Genomic DNA, 17,303 nt, shown 5'->3' with positions numbered 1-17,303 from the left:
CGAGATGCCCTTCTAGGAGGCCCATCTTGGGGTTGTGAGCAGATTCCTGTAAACCAACAGGAATCGACTCAGCACCGATGGCACTCCCAACGTAGCCTCTAAAAGGACCTTTCTTTCACGAGAAATGTCTGTGCCCCTCCTTACATTTTGACCTCTTATCTCTTGAGGCAAAGGATGGCACGACCAGTATACGTATCTCAGTCCTCTCCCAAGCTTAACTGTATTTTAAAAAATGACGATTTGGGTGGACTGCATCTTAAAAGGGAGTAATGTAGGGGGTGAATTTGAGACACCCAAGAGTCACTCAGAAAAGATTGGAAAATGGCGGTAAGAACAACTTATCCTAATTACAAGAAAGCCAGAAGTTTAAACGGAGTTCCTTTAAAATGATTCTAGGGTTAGAGATGTGTCAAGGTACCTGGTACCAACTCCAGAGTGATTAATGTGCAAGTTGGTGCTGCCCATACAATGGAAAACACTCCAGCCCTCTACAGTGGTCATGTCTGTTTAAACTAGAGTCCTTCTAAGGCAGGAAGGGAAAAATTGGTACCCAGGCCTCTAAGCTTTCCAATCTCAAGTAAATGATCTGCCGACATTAGTGTCCCACTATAGCTGATGCTGTAGAAATCTCTGAAATCTATTAGGAAGAGCAGGCACACTTGTTTATTATTATAATGGCTGGTATCATTTAGCTTTCACATCACCCGTATTTGACCACACCACTGAGTTCCAGAAAGCAACACAAAGACAAATGGACCTTACTGGGCCCCTGTGCTCTCAGGCAGGCCACTTGAAGACCTCAGAGAAGAACATCTAAACTACATAAATCACTTGTGTATCTTATTTTCCTTATCTCCGCACTAGGATATAAGGCCCTCAAGGGAGGAGAATTTTATGTTTTGCTGATGTATCTCCAGCACCTAGGATAGTGCCTGGCACATAGAATTTCCTTAATAACAGTGGTTGGGAGAATGAATAAATGAATGAATGCATCTATGTTTTCACTAGGACTTGGAGCAGACCCAGCCAGCCTATCTAGGAGAGTGACTTGGCAACAATAGCCCTGATTGTTGTCAACTTCTACTGTATTTTAAAATTTGAATGTGGGAAATGACAACATGCCTGCCTCCTCCTATTCTTGGCTTGATTTTCTTCTGGATTTTCCAACTGTCTGCTCTGTACCCACAATGCAGAGAAATAAAGAATGGGGTTCATTATGTCTTCACAGGCCTATCAGCTTAAACTAGGCATAAATTTCATTTCCTTTCCTTGACTGAGCTGTTAATCTGGGTGTTTCCCCTCATTGTTCCATTTCAAGGAGGGCAGAACTGATTTTCTGCACACATGGTCCATGGATTTAGATTCTTTGGGAGCCCTGGAAATATTTTCTTTCCTTCTTTCCTTCTTTCTTTCTTTCCTTCTTTCCTTCCTTCCTTCCTTTCTTCCTTCTTTCCTTCCTTCCTTCCTTCCTTCCTTCCTTCCTTCCTTCCTTCCTTCCTTCCTTCCTTCTTCTCTCTCTCTCTCTCTCTCTCTCTCTCTCTCTCTCTCTCTCTCTCTCTTTCTCTCTCTCTCTTAAAAATTCATTTAATAACAATTTATTGAGCCCTACAGAGTGCCTGGCATTGTGCTAGGAATTGGGGAGAAACACAAAAATAAGTGAAATATACCAATTACCCTCAAGCAGCACACAGTCTGTTAGTAGACAAATAATAATTGCAAGACAATGTGATCGATGGCATTGGAGAAGCTTGTGGAGAATGGTATGTCAGCGCAGAAGAAGGAACAAATAAGTCTGTCAGGGAGAGTCAGAAAGTGCCTCACAAAAGAGGGGACACTCAGATGTAGGCTTGAATCATGAGTAGAAGTTGCAAATTGAAGAGAGATGAAGGGTTCTCAGGCAGAAAAGGTGAACGTGTGGAAAGGTCCCACGTAATATTCCATGTAGTAGAAATTAGTGAGGTGTGCCTGGTGGGGGGTGGGCATATGGAAACATCAGGAAATATGCACGGCAGAAGCACCGCGTGGTATAAAGATATTTATATCAGCTATGCCTTTTTAAATCTGAGCTTTTGTCTATGGACAATAGATATTTATAACACATCTTAAGCAAAGGAGTGGTATCTTTTAAAAGGTAACTTTGGCAGTAGTGCTGAGGGTGGATTGGACAAAGATGGAGTAGAGGCAGAGGCCTATTGCAGTTTTTCAGGAGAGAAAGATGCACTGAACAGATACTTCGGAGGAGGAAGTGACACTTTAACAATAAATGAAGAGGGCAAGTATTGAGTTCTGCTGTGAACATGTGCTCATTAGTCACCCAAGGGAAGATGCCCAGGAGGAAGGCAGAGCTGTATATCTACAGCTCAGAGAAGGGTGATGTCTGAGGAATGTCAGGAGTCATTCAGGAACAGATGGTATTTGAAGGCAAGAGAGTGGGAAAATCATCAGGGAAAGTCCTCAGTGAACAGATCTCCATCAGAAGGGTTAAATTACTTGGAGGAAGCCCACTGGGTGTTAGATGAATTTCATTTCTTTAGATCAGGGGTCTGTGGAACCCTAAGAGATGTTTCAAGAGGTCTGGGAACCCCAGACATTTTAAGCAAAACCTTATTTAAATGTAGTTTTTTGTTGGGGCAGAAACTAGCATTTATCAAATTCTCAAAGGAGTCTGAGTCAAAAAAAGGGTTAAAACTCATTGTGTTTCAACAAGTATTTTATAAGTCCATGATACTTAGAACTTGAACTGAATTAAAGATAATAGCCTTCTCCACGTAACAGAGTTTTCATTGAAGATTATACTCTAAATAGAATATGACTACAGTATAAAAATCACCAATTCTTTTGTGTATCAAAGGACACTTTCCAGAAAGTGAAGACAATAATGGAATGAGAAAAAATATTTTCAAATCACTTAGTTATCTGATAAGGGCCCAGTGTCCTGAATATATAAAGAACTCTTACAACTCAACGATCAAAAGACAAATAACCCAGTTTAAAAACGGACAAAGTATTTAAATGGACATGTCTCCAAGGAAGACATACAAATGTCCAACAAGTACATGAAAAGATGCTCAACATCATTAGTTATTGGGGAAAGAAAATCAAAACCAAAATGAGATACCACTTCACACTCATAGGATGGCTAGAATTTAAAAAACAAAACAAAAAACAGAAAATAACAAGTGTTGGTAAAGATATTGAGAAATTGGGACCTTCATACATTATGATGGAAATATAAAATGGTACAGCCACTGTGGAAAACAGTTTGGCAATTCCTCCAAAAATTAAAGATAGAGTTACCATATAACTAGACATTCTACTCTTAGGTATAAACTCAAGAGAACTGAAAACATATGTTCACAAAAACGTGTACACAAATATTCATAGTAGCATTATTTATAAAAACTAAAAAGTAGAAGCAACCCAAGTGTCCATCAATTGATATATAGCTAAACAAAATGTGGTATATACTTACAATGGAATATTATTCAGCCATAAGAAGGAATGAAGTATTGATACATGCTACAATATGGCTGAACCTTGAAAGAAACTGGGCACAAAAGTCCACATATTACATGATTCCATTTATATGAAAAGTCTACAATAGACAAATCCATAGAGACAGAAAGTAGATAATGGTTGCTAGTGGGTGGGAAGAAAAGGGAATTACTTTTTTGGGCTGATGGAAATGTTCTGGAATCATACAGTGGTGATAGTTGTACAACATTGTGAATATACAAAAAGCCACTGAATTGCACACTTTAAAATGGTTAAAATGGTGGATGATATGTTATATGAATTTTATCTCAATAAAAACTGCAAAAAAAAAAAAAAAGCCAATTGTCTTTAGCTCTATCCCAGAAATAAAACAATCACTTACTCCACAAATGTTTAAAAAAAGCATCTTTCCCTTTGCAAAAGTTACATACGTTCACCCAGGATGAGAATTCTTTGTCATTTTGAGATCAGCAATATTTATTCTAACCCTATGAAAAACTCAGGCACATTGAGAACCTCACTAAATAACTGAAGAAGGAGAAGAAATATTAGTGTGCTTAGTGAGCACATTTCTACGATTTCGGATAAATAAAATGGCAAGGCATTCTATTAAAAGTCTCTTTGAATTTATAAGCGCATTCTCAAATTTAAAACTTTGGAAGTACTGGTAGAGCGTCAGGGGTGGGGGGTAAAAATGCACACTGTCAGCTTCTTTTCCTGCCTCTGTTTCTTCCGGAAGTGAAAGCTGAGCTTTGGTCATTGAGGCACTTTGGAATTCTTTTGAATTTCACACTTTTGGGGACTGAAGTTATTTATGTTTCCATTGAAATACTGAGTACCATAAACCTCTGAGTAGCATAAATACTGAGTCCCACAGCCTGTGCCCAATGTTCCTGCTTGATCCCCAAGAAAGCTCGTTGTATTTCTATTTGTCTTCATGTCATACAGCATGATGGCGAGGAGGGGATTAACTTTTTAAAGAGAGGTGGATAATAGCGTTAAATAACTAACAAAAAATGTCCCGGTCCCAGTAAGATGGTTTGATAACCATGATGTAGTGAAAAACACACACACGAAAACAAGAATTTGTTTTTCAAAGTAGTTCTCTCTGGCGCTGTGTGCACTTCTCTCCCCAATTAACTCTTTAATGACTCTATTCCCAAACCATAATTTGTGGACTCCAGCACAAAATGAGCATGGGCAGCCCCCTGTTCAGAAATGAAGAATTTCAAAAAGGCAACTGCAAAGCCCTATACCTAACAGCCACACATGCCTCAAAGTCATGGCCTGGTGGAAGGATTTGATCACACAGCTCCTGCCTGCCCCGCTCCACCATCTCCTTTCTGCGATTAGAGGGGAGTCATTTAAACTCCCAGAACCTCACTTTCCTCATCTGAAACAGAAGGCTCATCATCCCCATCTTTCTCACTGCTGCCAGGATTACTTTTTAAAGTCTCAAGCTTCAATACCATTGTTTCACACATTTTTAATTTTTCTGTGGGGAAGGGAGCACTGTCTTTCCATTGGGCACAAACGGCAGGAAAGCCATTTGGTGGATTAGATGTGGGTCCTTCAAAGATTAAGGAAGGGGGGCCGAGAGGGTCTGCTCTTCCTCTCATCCCCAACCTGACACACGTTGCCTTGCTCTGTGTTTTTATTAGCTTGCCTCCTCAGTACATCAGTGGCAAGGGTGATGAAACCGGTGGCAGATTTAACTGTCAGGCAGCTGGGTCACTGTCCCGTGGGTCTTGTTGTCATGCTGCGATCTTAAAGTGACCACGGCTGTTTGGGCTGCTGCTTTCCAAAAGACTCCACGAGAGACCACGGAATAGTTAATCGGTGGAAAAGGGAAGGAAGAGGCTGTTGCTTGTAGAGAGCTCAGAGAAGCTGCTTTGAGAAATCCCAAGGTGGCTGAATATCAAGAACACGCTTCCTGCTGTGGGCAGCTGTGTGTGCGAAGGGCAGCCTGAGGGCTTAAAATCAAATCTCCAGCATGGGTTGGTGCCCCTCCCCTGGGGCTCTGACACGGGAGGCAGAAGGCCTAAACACTCTGAAATGAAGAAACCCTCCGTGCTATCAATGAGCATTATCATTTGCCGTTATCTTTTTTATTGTTAGCAATCGCAGTGAATAATGTGTTCTAAGAAAAAAGGAAAGAAAGAAAGAAAAGAAAAAGAGTGCAACGGAGAGAGAAAACAGGATGACTTATTTCACAGGAAAAATCTGCAGGCCCCTTACCTGAAACCTTCTCATGTCCCTTGGGTTTCCTGCTGTTTTCAAACAATTCTGATTGCACTTGAGGAAAAATTTTAAAAAGAATCTGTGAAGAGAAAAGCAATGTGTTACATTTTTTAAGTAAACATGTTTTCAGAGAGACTATCTCTCTGCCTTAGATTAGATTTGATTTGAAAGTGATTGTATTTCAGGTCTGGGGAGTTTCATTGGGCTCTGCCTGCAAAGGAACGTTGCTGAGCCTCTGCAATTTGCAAATTTGGATAGTTTCAGGCTAAAGTCTGCTCCATCATTGGGGAGGATAGTGAAGTGGTTCACAAACTGGGTTCTGGTGTGTATACCCGCCCCAGAGTTGCTGGGGCGCTCTCTATCTAGAAAAAAAAAAAAAAAAGGCTTCAAAAGCAGCAGTGACTCCTGCCGTGCAGAAATGTCTTGCTCCAGGGTTAAAAATGTCATGATTTAGCCCAGAATCCCAGGGTTCCTCACGAATGTGGCTTTCCGCTGGCCACACACACCTTCCTGCTCACACACCTCACATGTATACCCTCACACACAAAGGGGGCCTGATATTTTCAACTGATGGCTATAAAGTCACAAAATGGTATGTTACCATCCAAAGACAGAGTCAGACTGTGCAGGTATACGTTGGGGTTTATATGATTAATAATAAGTATGAACGTTCCTTTTAGACCTTTGATAGATCATCCATAAAATATAAAGGCAAAGAACAATGGTTGGAGGTTATCATTTGTAAGACATATTTTTTAAGCCAACATTCTCCTAAGTAAACTATTTGTGCAATTTAAAAATTGGGCATCTTTAATCAGACAAGTGTACCAACCAAGAAAAATGGCAGAAGTGGCCTTCTCGGCCATTTACGTATTTAATGTTTGGAATTTTGTTTCAAAATACAATAAGTTTTTCATTTATTTTACTTGCAGTGTCTTTTTCCTTAAATAAAAAAAAAAAAAATCCAGCTTTTGCAGTGTTAAAGTCCCAGGTGAGCTAGGCCTATTTCCCTTTCTGTTACTATGACAACGAAATTTTACCACAGTCCCAAAGTCCCTTCAGAACTCTCACATCCATGCCTTGAATTAGAACTTTAAAGGAAAAGATATACATTTTCCCCAGGATTTACCAACAAAAATAAGTAGAAATCAACAATGCTTCCAAAAATTCAATTTTAAAGCAACGGTTGGTGAGATGCTGTCATGCTGACCTTCTGTTTATTTTTATTTTTTTAACAATCACAAAAGAATTAGAGAGTGCTCTAATTTATTGTATTTAACACTTAAAACAAAACAAAACAAAACAGTAAATGATAAAGGAGGAGAGAAGGGGAATTACACTCTTCAGAGCGGGTTTTTCATATGTGAGGCTCTTTTACTCTAGATTTGCTAAAAATATTTGGCCAAGTGTTCCCGACCCCTATCTAATGAAGAAGGTTGGGTGTGAATTTTGAAATAACAACTATTTTTTCATTATTTTATAACATCTGTTTTTCACTTCTCTCTTTTCATCTCTTCTGGAGCAGGACGTTAGGTGTTGCCATGAAGTGTCCAGGGTCTTTTTTATTCAAGAGAGGGACCTCCAGAATGACAAGGCAGAGAAAATGGTCCCACTGCTTTCCGCAGCGCTCAAATTCACAACCTGCCTTTGCTTTCTAAAGTGCAGTGAAAGGTCTGCCCATAGCAATCGGAGCATGTTATAATGGAGAGCTACTTTTATTTAAGAAAAGATGGATCAGAATGCAAACACTTTATGTTTTTTAAGGGGGAACACTCTTCCGTTTGTGCATTCACAGCAAAGTCATGTACAGGCACTGACGATGCATGGAGACGCTCTCCTGATATCCTTAAAAATGTGCTTTTTTTCTCACTTGCTTCTCTCTCCAAACAGGTCCCCACCCACACACCACATTTGCCCTCCATCACGCTCATCAGTGATTTACCTCTCCCTCCCCACAAAAAAAACTCCCCCACTAAACCCAAATCAAGTGCTTTTTCTCACCAACTCCTTGATTTGGGGAAAGTTTTGCCTCAACTGGGCTCCTTATAATGCATTCTGTGTGTGTTATATTTCCCCTTACCTACCCTACCCTGCCTCCAAAATGTATCTGGTGAAAACATTAATGTTCACGAAGGCATTATTATAGGAATGGTATGGTAGGTGGAAAAGTGCAAAGGAGATAAATGTTTACATAAAATCAAATTGATTTAGGGAAACAAGGAGCCTGCTGAAAGGCTTTATTCATTTTAAATTAGGACCCTTAACAGTTCTTTGGATGGAAAATACCTAGTTTTGAATTGTTCACTGGCCTGGGGTCTGAATTTGTAACCTACACAGCCCCCCTGCACACTAAAGACATAACAATTGTATTCACAAAGGAGAAGAGAGTGGTGAAGTAAGAAGGGAGGGAACAGGAGAAAAAGAGAGAAAGAGAAAAGAATCTATTACATTGTACAGTACTTTCTGAAAACAGGCAGATCTATTTCTAAATGGCTAGCACCAGAAATTATGGCCTGGACATTTTATATATAGACATTAAAATAAATTTTTAAAGAAATTCTGGGGCTTACTGACATCTGCAATTTTCTCTCTCTCTTTTTTTTTTTTTAACTGATGTCTTCCACCTCCCTTCGTACGCGCCTCCACCCACCATGCGCAGGGGCCTGCTACAGAAGCCTCCACTAGCCACACCAGCCATTAACCACAGCGTAGCTTGCAGGGAATGAATCCCCTGTGTCTAGATCCCTCCCAAGCCAGAGCTGCCTGGAAAATGTCAATTCTCTCCACTCAGAAATGGGAAACCAAAATGAATTACAAGATTCAGACCAAATGTGTAGATTCCCATCAGGATGGAAGTTGTTATTTTCACTTTCTCCAAACAATGTTGACTACATAAATATTATCACCACTTAGCATGGCACCCTTTGCAGGACTGCTTCTCATCTCATTCCTTAAGAGTGAACACTAATAACTACAGGTTTCCCCTTGTTTTATAAATAAAGAGGAATAGAGAGGTGGGGTCAAAATCGTAACTCAAGCCCTCAGATTTCATTCTGGTTCCTAGGTCAACTGAGGCAATAGAATGTATCAAAGGGCATTCCTTCACTCCACAAATATTTATTAAATGCTGACAGTGTGCTAGTCTTGACCTGCTACCAACTAACAACGTAACCAAGTTACCTCACTTTCCTGGGCCTCAGTTTCTTCAAATGTTAAGAGGGTTTAACTGGATTATTCCCAAGGTTCCTTCCAACACTAATATTCTACAATGATAAAATATTAAAAATACATAGACTTGAGAACCCTCCAGAAATGACTACATTGGGAGAAGAAACCACTGAAGACAAAAGGACCATGATTTACTGAAGCCCAAGTGGGGAACGTGTGAGGGAGTTTTCTGAGAGATAGGTCAAACCCACTGATCCAAGATCAAAAGTAAAATAAGTAGGGACATCAGACGGGTGGAAAATGGGGCATCTTAACTGATGCCTTGGCCAGAGCTGGTGGCACCCCGAGGTTGATGGGAAAGTTGTTGAGCAAGACGCACTTTCCCTTAGGAAGGATCCTTCCTCTGTGCTTCTGAAGCAGGAAAAGGTGGCTCAGGATTATCACAGACCAGAGCCATCTCTGTTGCTGCTCACCATCCTGTGTGGTCCAGCAGCTGAAGGGTCACAGAGGGCAAGGAAAGAAGGCTTGCCAAATGCCTACTCTGTGCCATGCTCCCAGCCATGTGCTTGATACTCAATGCCTCATTTATTTCTCACAACAACTTTATGAGTGACAAATCATCTCACAGCTAGGAAAAACAAAGGCGCCAAGAATTTAAGAAATGTGCCCAAGATCACTCAACTTGTAAGTGACAGAAACAAGGGTTTAAACCTGGGTCTTTCTGGCAACAAGCTCCATCTGGCATTCTATGATTCCTGCACCAATTAGACTGTGGTGATGGTTGCACAACTCTGAGAGTATATTAAAAACCATTGAACTGTACACTTTGAGTGGGTGAACTTTATAGTATGTAAATAATATTTCAGTATAGCTATTTAAAGAAAAAAACAAAACACTTCAGAAAACAAGATCTGAAAAAAGCAAAACCACAACAAAACATAAAGGATTCTGGTTTCTTGGAGAGTGAGAGAACTGTAGCAGCACCCCAAGAGAAAAACATTAGGTCAAAGATAATTGCATGGAAATAAATGCTTACTATTGAAAACCCCTGCTGAGTTCATTTATTTACTCATTTGATCAATTATTAAGTGTGTAGTATGTGCCACGAAGGTTCAAACACAAAGGCAAACAAGACTGACAAAATCCTTGCTTTCCTGGAGCACACAACCAACTCTTCAAAACATGTGTCTTCAGATTCTGAGATGAGTCTGGAGACCTCTGAATATGGGTTTGAGTAAAACCCCAGGGGATTACCTAGTACCCAAGAAATCTTGTTCCCTCCCAATCTCTGGAATATTGGAGCACTTGGCACTGTTCAAGAATAAAATGAAAGCTCCTAGGTGGCTCTAGACGTGTGCTGAGCCCACCCCACAAAGAAATTGCAATTCAAACTAGATGCACAAATGGGGTGCATAGTTAAGGTCTTGTGGCAGGGCAGGAGGGAGTCTCTATGTCACAGGAAGGGTAACTACTTAACATTCATGCCAGATTCTAAGATGACAACTTAATGATCTGACTAGTGCAAAACCCAGAATAATATTTCTCCAGGTTTGTGGACGAAGCCATTCAACTTACCTCGAATTTGAAATCTAAAATCTAGTGCCTTCTAAAAAATTGTAATACCTAAAATCTTTAGGAAAGCACCATGGAAGGCCAAAAGCTTCTTTTAACAAAAAGATTAAATGAGGACATATATCAAAAGAATGTGAACTTGGCACTAGTTAACTAACAGCTACCGTGATTCAGAGCCTTACTCTATGCAAAATAATAGGTAAAATACCTTTGACTTTGAAACTTATTTGCTTAAAAAATTTTAATTATGCCTAGCCTGGAAACAATGTGATGCCATGGCCACATCTATACACTATGGGGATAAGAACACTCCCACACTCTCGAAGGGCCAAGAGTGGGGCTGTTGGATCCAGTTCTCTCTCTGCCATGATGGACCATAAGCAGCCTGGATCACTAACGTCTGACCTGTATATAGCACTGATATAGCCTCACAAACCATGGCGGTGTTTAAAGTTCTACATCCATTGATTTTTGAGGAAAAGACAATTTATCTGGATTAACTGCTAAACCTCCTTTTCCAGAGTCCTATAAATTAAAACACAATTGGCTTCCACTGCTTGTGAGTGCTTCTGAAAATAAGGTAATCCCTTTCCTTTAAAACACTCTCATATCATCTCTGAGCACTTCCAAATGTAGGGATACGTTGGGTCATAAAATCATATTTGAAAGGAATGGGTAGTTGCTTCTCTTCTCCCAGGATCCTTTCAAGCTTACATCCTTTGGGGAACTAGGCAGAGTGAGGAACGGTGCTGGATGGAAAAACCCAGGGGACTATTTTCTCACTCAGAGAATGGCCTGCATGGCAGCTCACTCTGCTTTATATGGTAGGATCTAAATGATGGGTCTCCACTTAAGACCAGTAAAAAAACATATTGATAATCTTCCAGCTTTCATCTAGGTCTTAACCGTTATATCCTCTTTGAACCTTCCAACAACAGAGTGAACACATTTTCCTCCCCCAAAAGCCTCCAACAGACTCCAAACCCAGGCAACCCCAGTAAGGTGATAGGCTGCAGCAGGATCAGCCTTTGACTAAAGATAACTTGCCTTGAAAAATCTCTTGATTTTAGGTGTCAGTCCAGGTAAGAAACGGCCCTGAAGTTCTGCGGGCCTTATGAAGACTCTTACTTAAGTCCACTAAAATTAGGAGACTGTGGAGGTCAACCTCTCCATTGGCTCTTCCTACACCCTACAGACTTGACAATGGGACATCTGAGAATGCTTGGACTTGAGATCTGCATGGTAAAATGGTGGCCAGCACAAAGGTCCAAGAAGACCCATGGAAAGGGGAGATGATTTAAAAGTTTGACTGACTGGCTTTTTTAGGCTTCAATCAAATACTCATTTTCATAAGCTGATGTTCCATGTAATCCACTTGTTTATACAATCTCTTAAAAAGTAAATATAAATACATGAACAGAGTAGGTATAGAATCTTTAATCTCCACAGAAATTCCTATGGAAGGGTCATATTACCATTAAAGCTTATTTCTTAGACTATTTCAATAAAAGACCATTTCAGATTTGAAAATTTTAAGTTTACAGAAAATTTTCAAGCAGTAAATTTTCTTGCTTCCAACTATGTTCAACCTCTCTAACTCCTTTTGGCTAAAAGACTAATCATGATGATGATGATAATAATAATAATAATAGTCTATATTCATTGACATCATATTATTTGCCATGTGTGATTCCATTTAATCCACCTAATTTGGAGAACAGGAAAATTAACATCCCCATTTTACAGAGGAAATGAACAAGACTCAGAAAGATTATATTACTTGCCCAAGATCAAATAGCTAGTAAGCGGAAGAACTAGAAGTAGAACTCTGGTTTGTCTGACTCTTAGAAAAACATTGCTCTGGTGGGAGCTTGGCCAGGCTTCTTTTGAAGGAAAAGGTGGACACACTGCCAAGCAACTCTTTGTTTCCAGGAACTAGTGCCTCACTAATCTATGTACATGGAAGACCACATCACGTCCTTCATCTTACTCCCTGGAAATGAGAGTGGAATCATTCTTCATGTTACAAAACAAAACAAGCAAACAAAAATGTCTTTCATTCCTACCAGGGTCTGCATTCTCTAGCAATTCGGTGGCTATTTTGGAGTGTGCAGAGGAAGATAAGGAAATCTATTAGAGAGTTGGAAAACAAGATGTCTCAAGAACCCAATGATTACAAAGATGGTACAGACCAAACAGCTGTAGCCCTCTGCAAAAAGAATGTAAAAATTTCTTAAGTTAGATGAACAAGATTCAAGGTCATTTTGTCCATCAAGATGATGAAGAAAAAAAAAAAACTGGAAGTCAAATGTGTAACGTAAGAAGTTGAATTAAATGTTGGAAAACATTTTTTGAGAATCAAGTCACCAAAGCTAAATTTTGAATGCATTACCCAAGGGACAGGGGAGACTCTCCTACATTGGAGATTTTTAAATAGACCATCAAATTCAATCCTTTGACAGCAGATAATTTCAGTCTTTTATGTGGCAGCTGATTGGGGTGTCCTTACCAAGCCATTTTCACATGTCAAAATTTCTGTAATTTTTTTTTGCTTGCTTGCTTAATATTTATTGTAAAAATTAGGGACCTTTAGTTCTTTTCTCTATGATATGACCTCTTAGGCCAGTACTGAGGAATAGATAGTTATCTGTGCAAAGTGTTTGGGTAAATGCCTGGTCTCTAGTAAGTTAGCTCCTTCACCTTTTACCAGACATGCTTATACCCCTCTCCCCTGAACTACTGCCCCTTCTCCCCCACCACATTTTAAAATGGCCCCCTTTTCATACAAAATTACTAGAGGGATTTGCCACAAATTCAAATATGCTCTCTCCCTGTACTCTTTATCTCTCCAATATTAATATATACATATATATGTATATATGTATGTGTATACATATATACATATATATACATATATATATACAGTATATTCCAATTGAAGATCTTGCCTTAATTTTTCAAGAGAGATATTTAAAACACACACACACACACACACACACACACATGCAATTACTCTATTACAACAGATTGCAAGAAAGGAACAACAACAACAAAAAGATGGTGGGTCAAAACCTTCATCACTGTTTTCAGTAAACTATGGTCAGGCAAGATGATTCAGAGCGACAAACACTCACTCTGGTTCCTAACAGGCAACAGGCCCCATCGAATCATTTTCTATTCCACGTTCACACCAATTACAAGCCTGAAAGTGGCACTTCAGTTTGGCGATAGCGCCTTCGGTTACCAAACACACAGCCTCAGGAGTAAGAGCTGCTGTACTCATTTAGGCACCAGGAGGGAAGACTTCTCCCACTGTGTAATCTGACTCCATATCGATAGACTTCATTTCCAAGCCATTTCATGATTTCTTCTGGAGGGAATGTCTCCCATGGCTCAAGTGGCAAGCAACTAACTGTAAACAGTCACTGAGGTGCCAAAACAAGGAGGCCACTTTGATTCTCCACTTATTTCTGACCAGCAATTCACTACAGTTTCTGAGGACCTGGGGTTATAGGGTGGGAATTTTTTTCTTCTTCTATATTCAGATACATTTTCACTCTCCTGAATTCCATTACTTGGCATCACGAGGCTCGCAGGGAAAAAATCTCTGAGGAAAAGTCCTTGTTTTTGCACTTGGATGAAAATCTAACACTATTAATGAAAATAATAATTGAACTCTTTGGGCTTGAATTGGAATGAAACACACAACACTAAGAGCATGTTTGTAATTCCAATTGTGCTCATAAAATGTCTTTGGAGAGCTCTTTGCAATGTGCACAGTTCCATCTTTTTCTATGTTCTTTTTTTTAACCGTATCTTTTTTTTTTTTCACTATCTCTTCCTCTTTCTTCTCATCAAGAAAAGAGAAAAAAGAGACTGAGTGAAACTGAACCAGTTTACAGACCGACTTCAGGAAACATCCTTCACTGAGACTTTAGAATTAGAATACAAATCTGTTTCCCTTTCTAATGCCATGACTACTCGGGTGAAGGAGAGAAATGAAGTTATTAGCCAGCCATCAGCTTAATGGGTCCTTACCATCCTATTCCTTAGCGCCCCTTCTCCCCTTCTGCCACCTTCCTCTCCCCCTCTGTCACAGGCCCTCCCCAGGAAGCTCATCTATGCTAGACTGAGCAGTGAACACCAATTACACCAAGAGCCCTTTGCTGTTGCCTGGTCCGCTGGTTTTACTGTTTTGCCAGATGGTTGAGGCCAGTGTGTAAAACTCTCTACCCTACCATTAATTCATAACTCGGTAATAACTTTCCCACGGCTCCGGGAAACTGAAATGAAGTGCAAATGTGAATATTTGGAAAGGGAATCAAGGTTGGACAACTCTTTTACACTTGCCAGAAGAGATACCAGTCAGATGAAAAGGTATCCCTCTTTACACAGGCTGGAATGCTACTTTCCAGAAACTAAGGCAGACTGATTGAATATGCAATGTTAGATAAAGTGGCGAACAAAGGTCAGAGTCCAGGCTCCTCCTATCATTGCTTTCTCTCTGCAGTTTTCAGCTTTACACCTTTTGCACCTATGGGTCCATTCACTAATGACCTTGAGTTGGAGCATCTATGTAATGATATATTCTTATAACAGAGTCGTAGATTAGCAGATATGAGTGCATTCTCTTGCTAAGACAGGACATCATCCAATGTTTGTTAGCATCATTAAACTAAAACTGACTTTTCACCTGCTCCCATACCATATGCAGCTGCAAATTTTTAAATTAAACTATGAAGCCATGCATAAATTTACATATATTACAGACTAGCCTCTCCATTTAACATGCAAATGTACTCCAATGTTTCAGAACACCTTCTGTCGCTAATTAATTTGCTGAATTATAATTAGACTAATCCTGCATAATTAATAAGCACAGATTTTTTTTTAATTTGTAAGCAGCTTGAGGAGATCATTCACTTCCTTCTATAAACTGCTAAGTAAGTGTTAAAAAAAATCTGGAAAGAACATGTGTGAAAAGGTATGTTTGATGTGGCATACAAACTCAAACTAGCGTGGAAGATACAGAAGTCAGTATTGATAAAGGTACACGTTTGAAGCCAACATTCAAACAATCAAAAAAAATTGCATTCAGGGGATGGGGACTAATTCTCCCTTTGTCTTCTTGTATATAGTGTTTTATTCTTTGCCTTCTATCCGTGGGAGCTTCCAAGATCACAGAGGCAGAAGAGGATTAAAGTAACCGTATGTTGTATTAGGAGAGATAATGATATTAACACTCCACTGTATATCAAAACACTCTGTGCATGCTGGGTGCTTATAAGCCCCTTTGATGGTATTTGGAATCATTTTCATTGTGGCTGCCAAAAGCACCCTAGATGCATCTAGTGGAAACAATTACGTTCCATTAGTACTGTATCCATTCGGTAATGATGACGATGAAGGGTCCCACTTTAAAGCTGAACACTAGAGTCTCCACGAAATGTATACATCTGTGCACTCTACAGTTTCACATGTAAACATGAAGCTGAATTTCGACCCGAAAAATAAACCAGGATCAGGAGAGCTCAAGGTATGGATAGATGACTTGCCAGAATTTTCAAACTAAGTTGGGGACCTGGAAGGCCAAGTTAAGCTTAATAGATAGTCACGCAAATTGAGAACAAATCTAGACAGAGAATGTGGGAAATGCATGTTCTGGTAGGAGAAGTTCCTAAACCTTCAAAGAGAGGAGAAATATAATTTTAGAGAAAACACAGAACTCCTTGGCCCTTCTACTCAGCAAAATCATTAATATCAGTGGCCAAAAGATTGTTAGGCCCAAAGAATAGAGACACTTGAAATGCGCCTGGTTTTCTAACACCACAATTTAGTTTTTTATAGTGACTCCACGCACAACAGAAACGTCTTCTGAAGAATGGGAAATGATTTTCCCATGTTCATTACTATACCAAATATACTTTCTCACTGGCCAGCCAACATTTATTTTTCTTACAAAGCTAGGACATAAGCTGGCGTAGGAGTTGAGAAGAAAGTTAAAAAGATCACTAGCACCTCAGACGCTTGTGGTCCATATACAGGAGCAGATGGCAGGGGGCCAAACCGAGGGGCTGCTTCTGCTTTTGCCCTGAGAGGTATTCACACTAACCTCCTTCGCTTGTCCTTATCTGGAAAGAGAACCCGAGACAGCTACCTCATGGGGCTACTGCAGTGACTAACTAGGGTGAGAAAAATCTTTCGAAAGCACCTGGAAAAAGCTGTGACAATTTTTCGGAGCTAAGCAACGTTATTACGTGGAGAGCTTAGAAACATAAGACATTTGGACAGTTTTTCTGAGTCAAACCATAGCCTCTGCCTTTAGTACCCATCTGAAGAAATTAAAAGGTTCAGGAAGATTTTTAAAACCCTAAAAGAAAGGGAGTTTTGTGTGCATTTCAGAGTTACTCAGAAATAACGTAACAGCAGCTGGAATAACAATACTAATAAGGGGCTAAAATCACTTCCTTGAAAAAAATATATGAATGGCCATGGAAATCTTTAATATGTCTTCACTTTTCAAAAGAAATCATTCTAATGTTTTGTGCTTGTCTTTCATACTCCTTGTATCCCATTTTGAATGATTCTAATAGGAAACCTGGTTTCTCTGTAGTCAGGAAACATGTGCACGTCTATTTTTCGAAGGCATAAAAGTGCTTAATGGTTAAAACTCAGAGGGAAAGGGAGGGACTTGCTCTTCCCCCCTTAAATGTTGATGAGCTGAGTCCCCTACACACTATCTGAAGCAGAGCTTTAGATGGAAAGAGCCAGACAGTCAAGTCAAGTCCCAAGTATTGACAGGCAAGTGGTTTGCTTGGTTTAGGTTT

General features: G+C 39.8%; 1 protein-coding gene across 2 annotated transcripts in view; it reads right to left on the bottom strand.

The window, feature by feature from the left end:
• The window catches only part of EBF2 (EBF transcription factor 2), a 189,029-nt gene that overhangs the window by 53,597 nt on the left and 118,129 nt on the right, over positions 1 to 17,303 (bottom strand). For both annotated transcript variants that reach the window (XM_081077586.1, XM_081077587.1), the window contains exon 7: positions 5,734 to 5,815. In XM_081077586.1, coding sequence (XP_080933712.1) covers positions 5,734 to 5,815 — 82 coding nt within the window. The remainder of the gene's footprint in view (positions 1 to 5,733; positions 5,816 to 17,303) is intronic.

The sequence above is a fragment of the Rhinolophus hipposideros genome, assembly GCF_964194185.1.
Source record: "Rhinolophus hipposideros genome assembly, chromosome: 16".
Lineage (NCBI taxonomy): Eukaryota > Metazoa > Chordata > Mammalia > Chiroptera > Rhinolophidae > Rhinolophus > Rhinolophus hipposideros.
The sequence above is the reverse complement of the archived record's forward strand: the minus strand, read 5'-3'. Positions and strand labels throughout refer to the sequence as shown.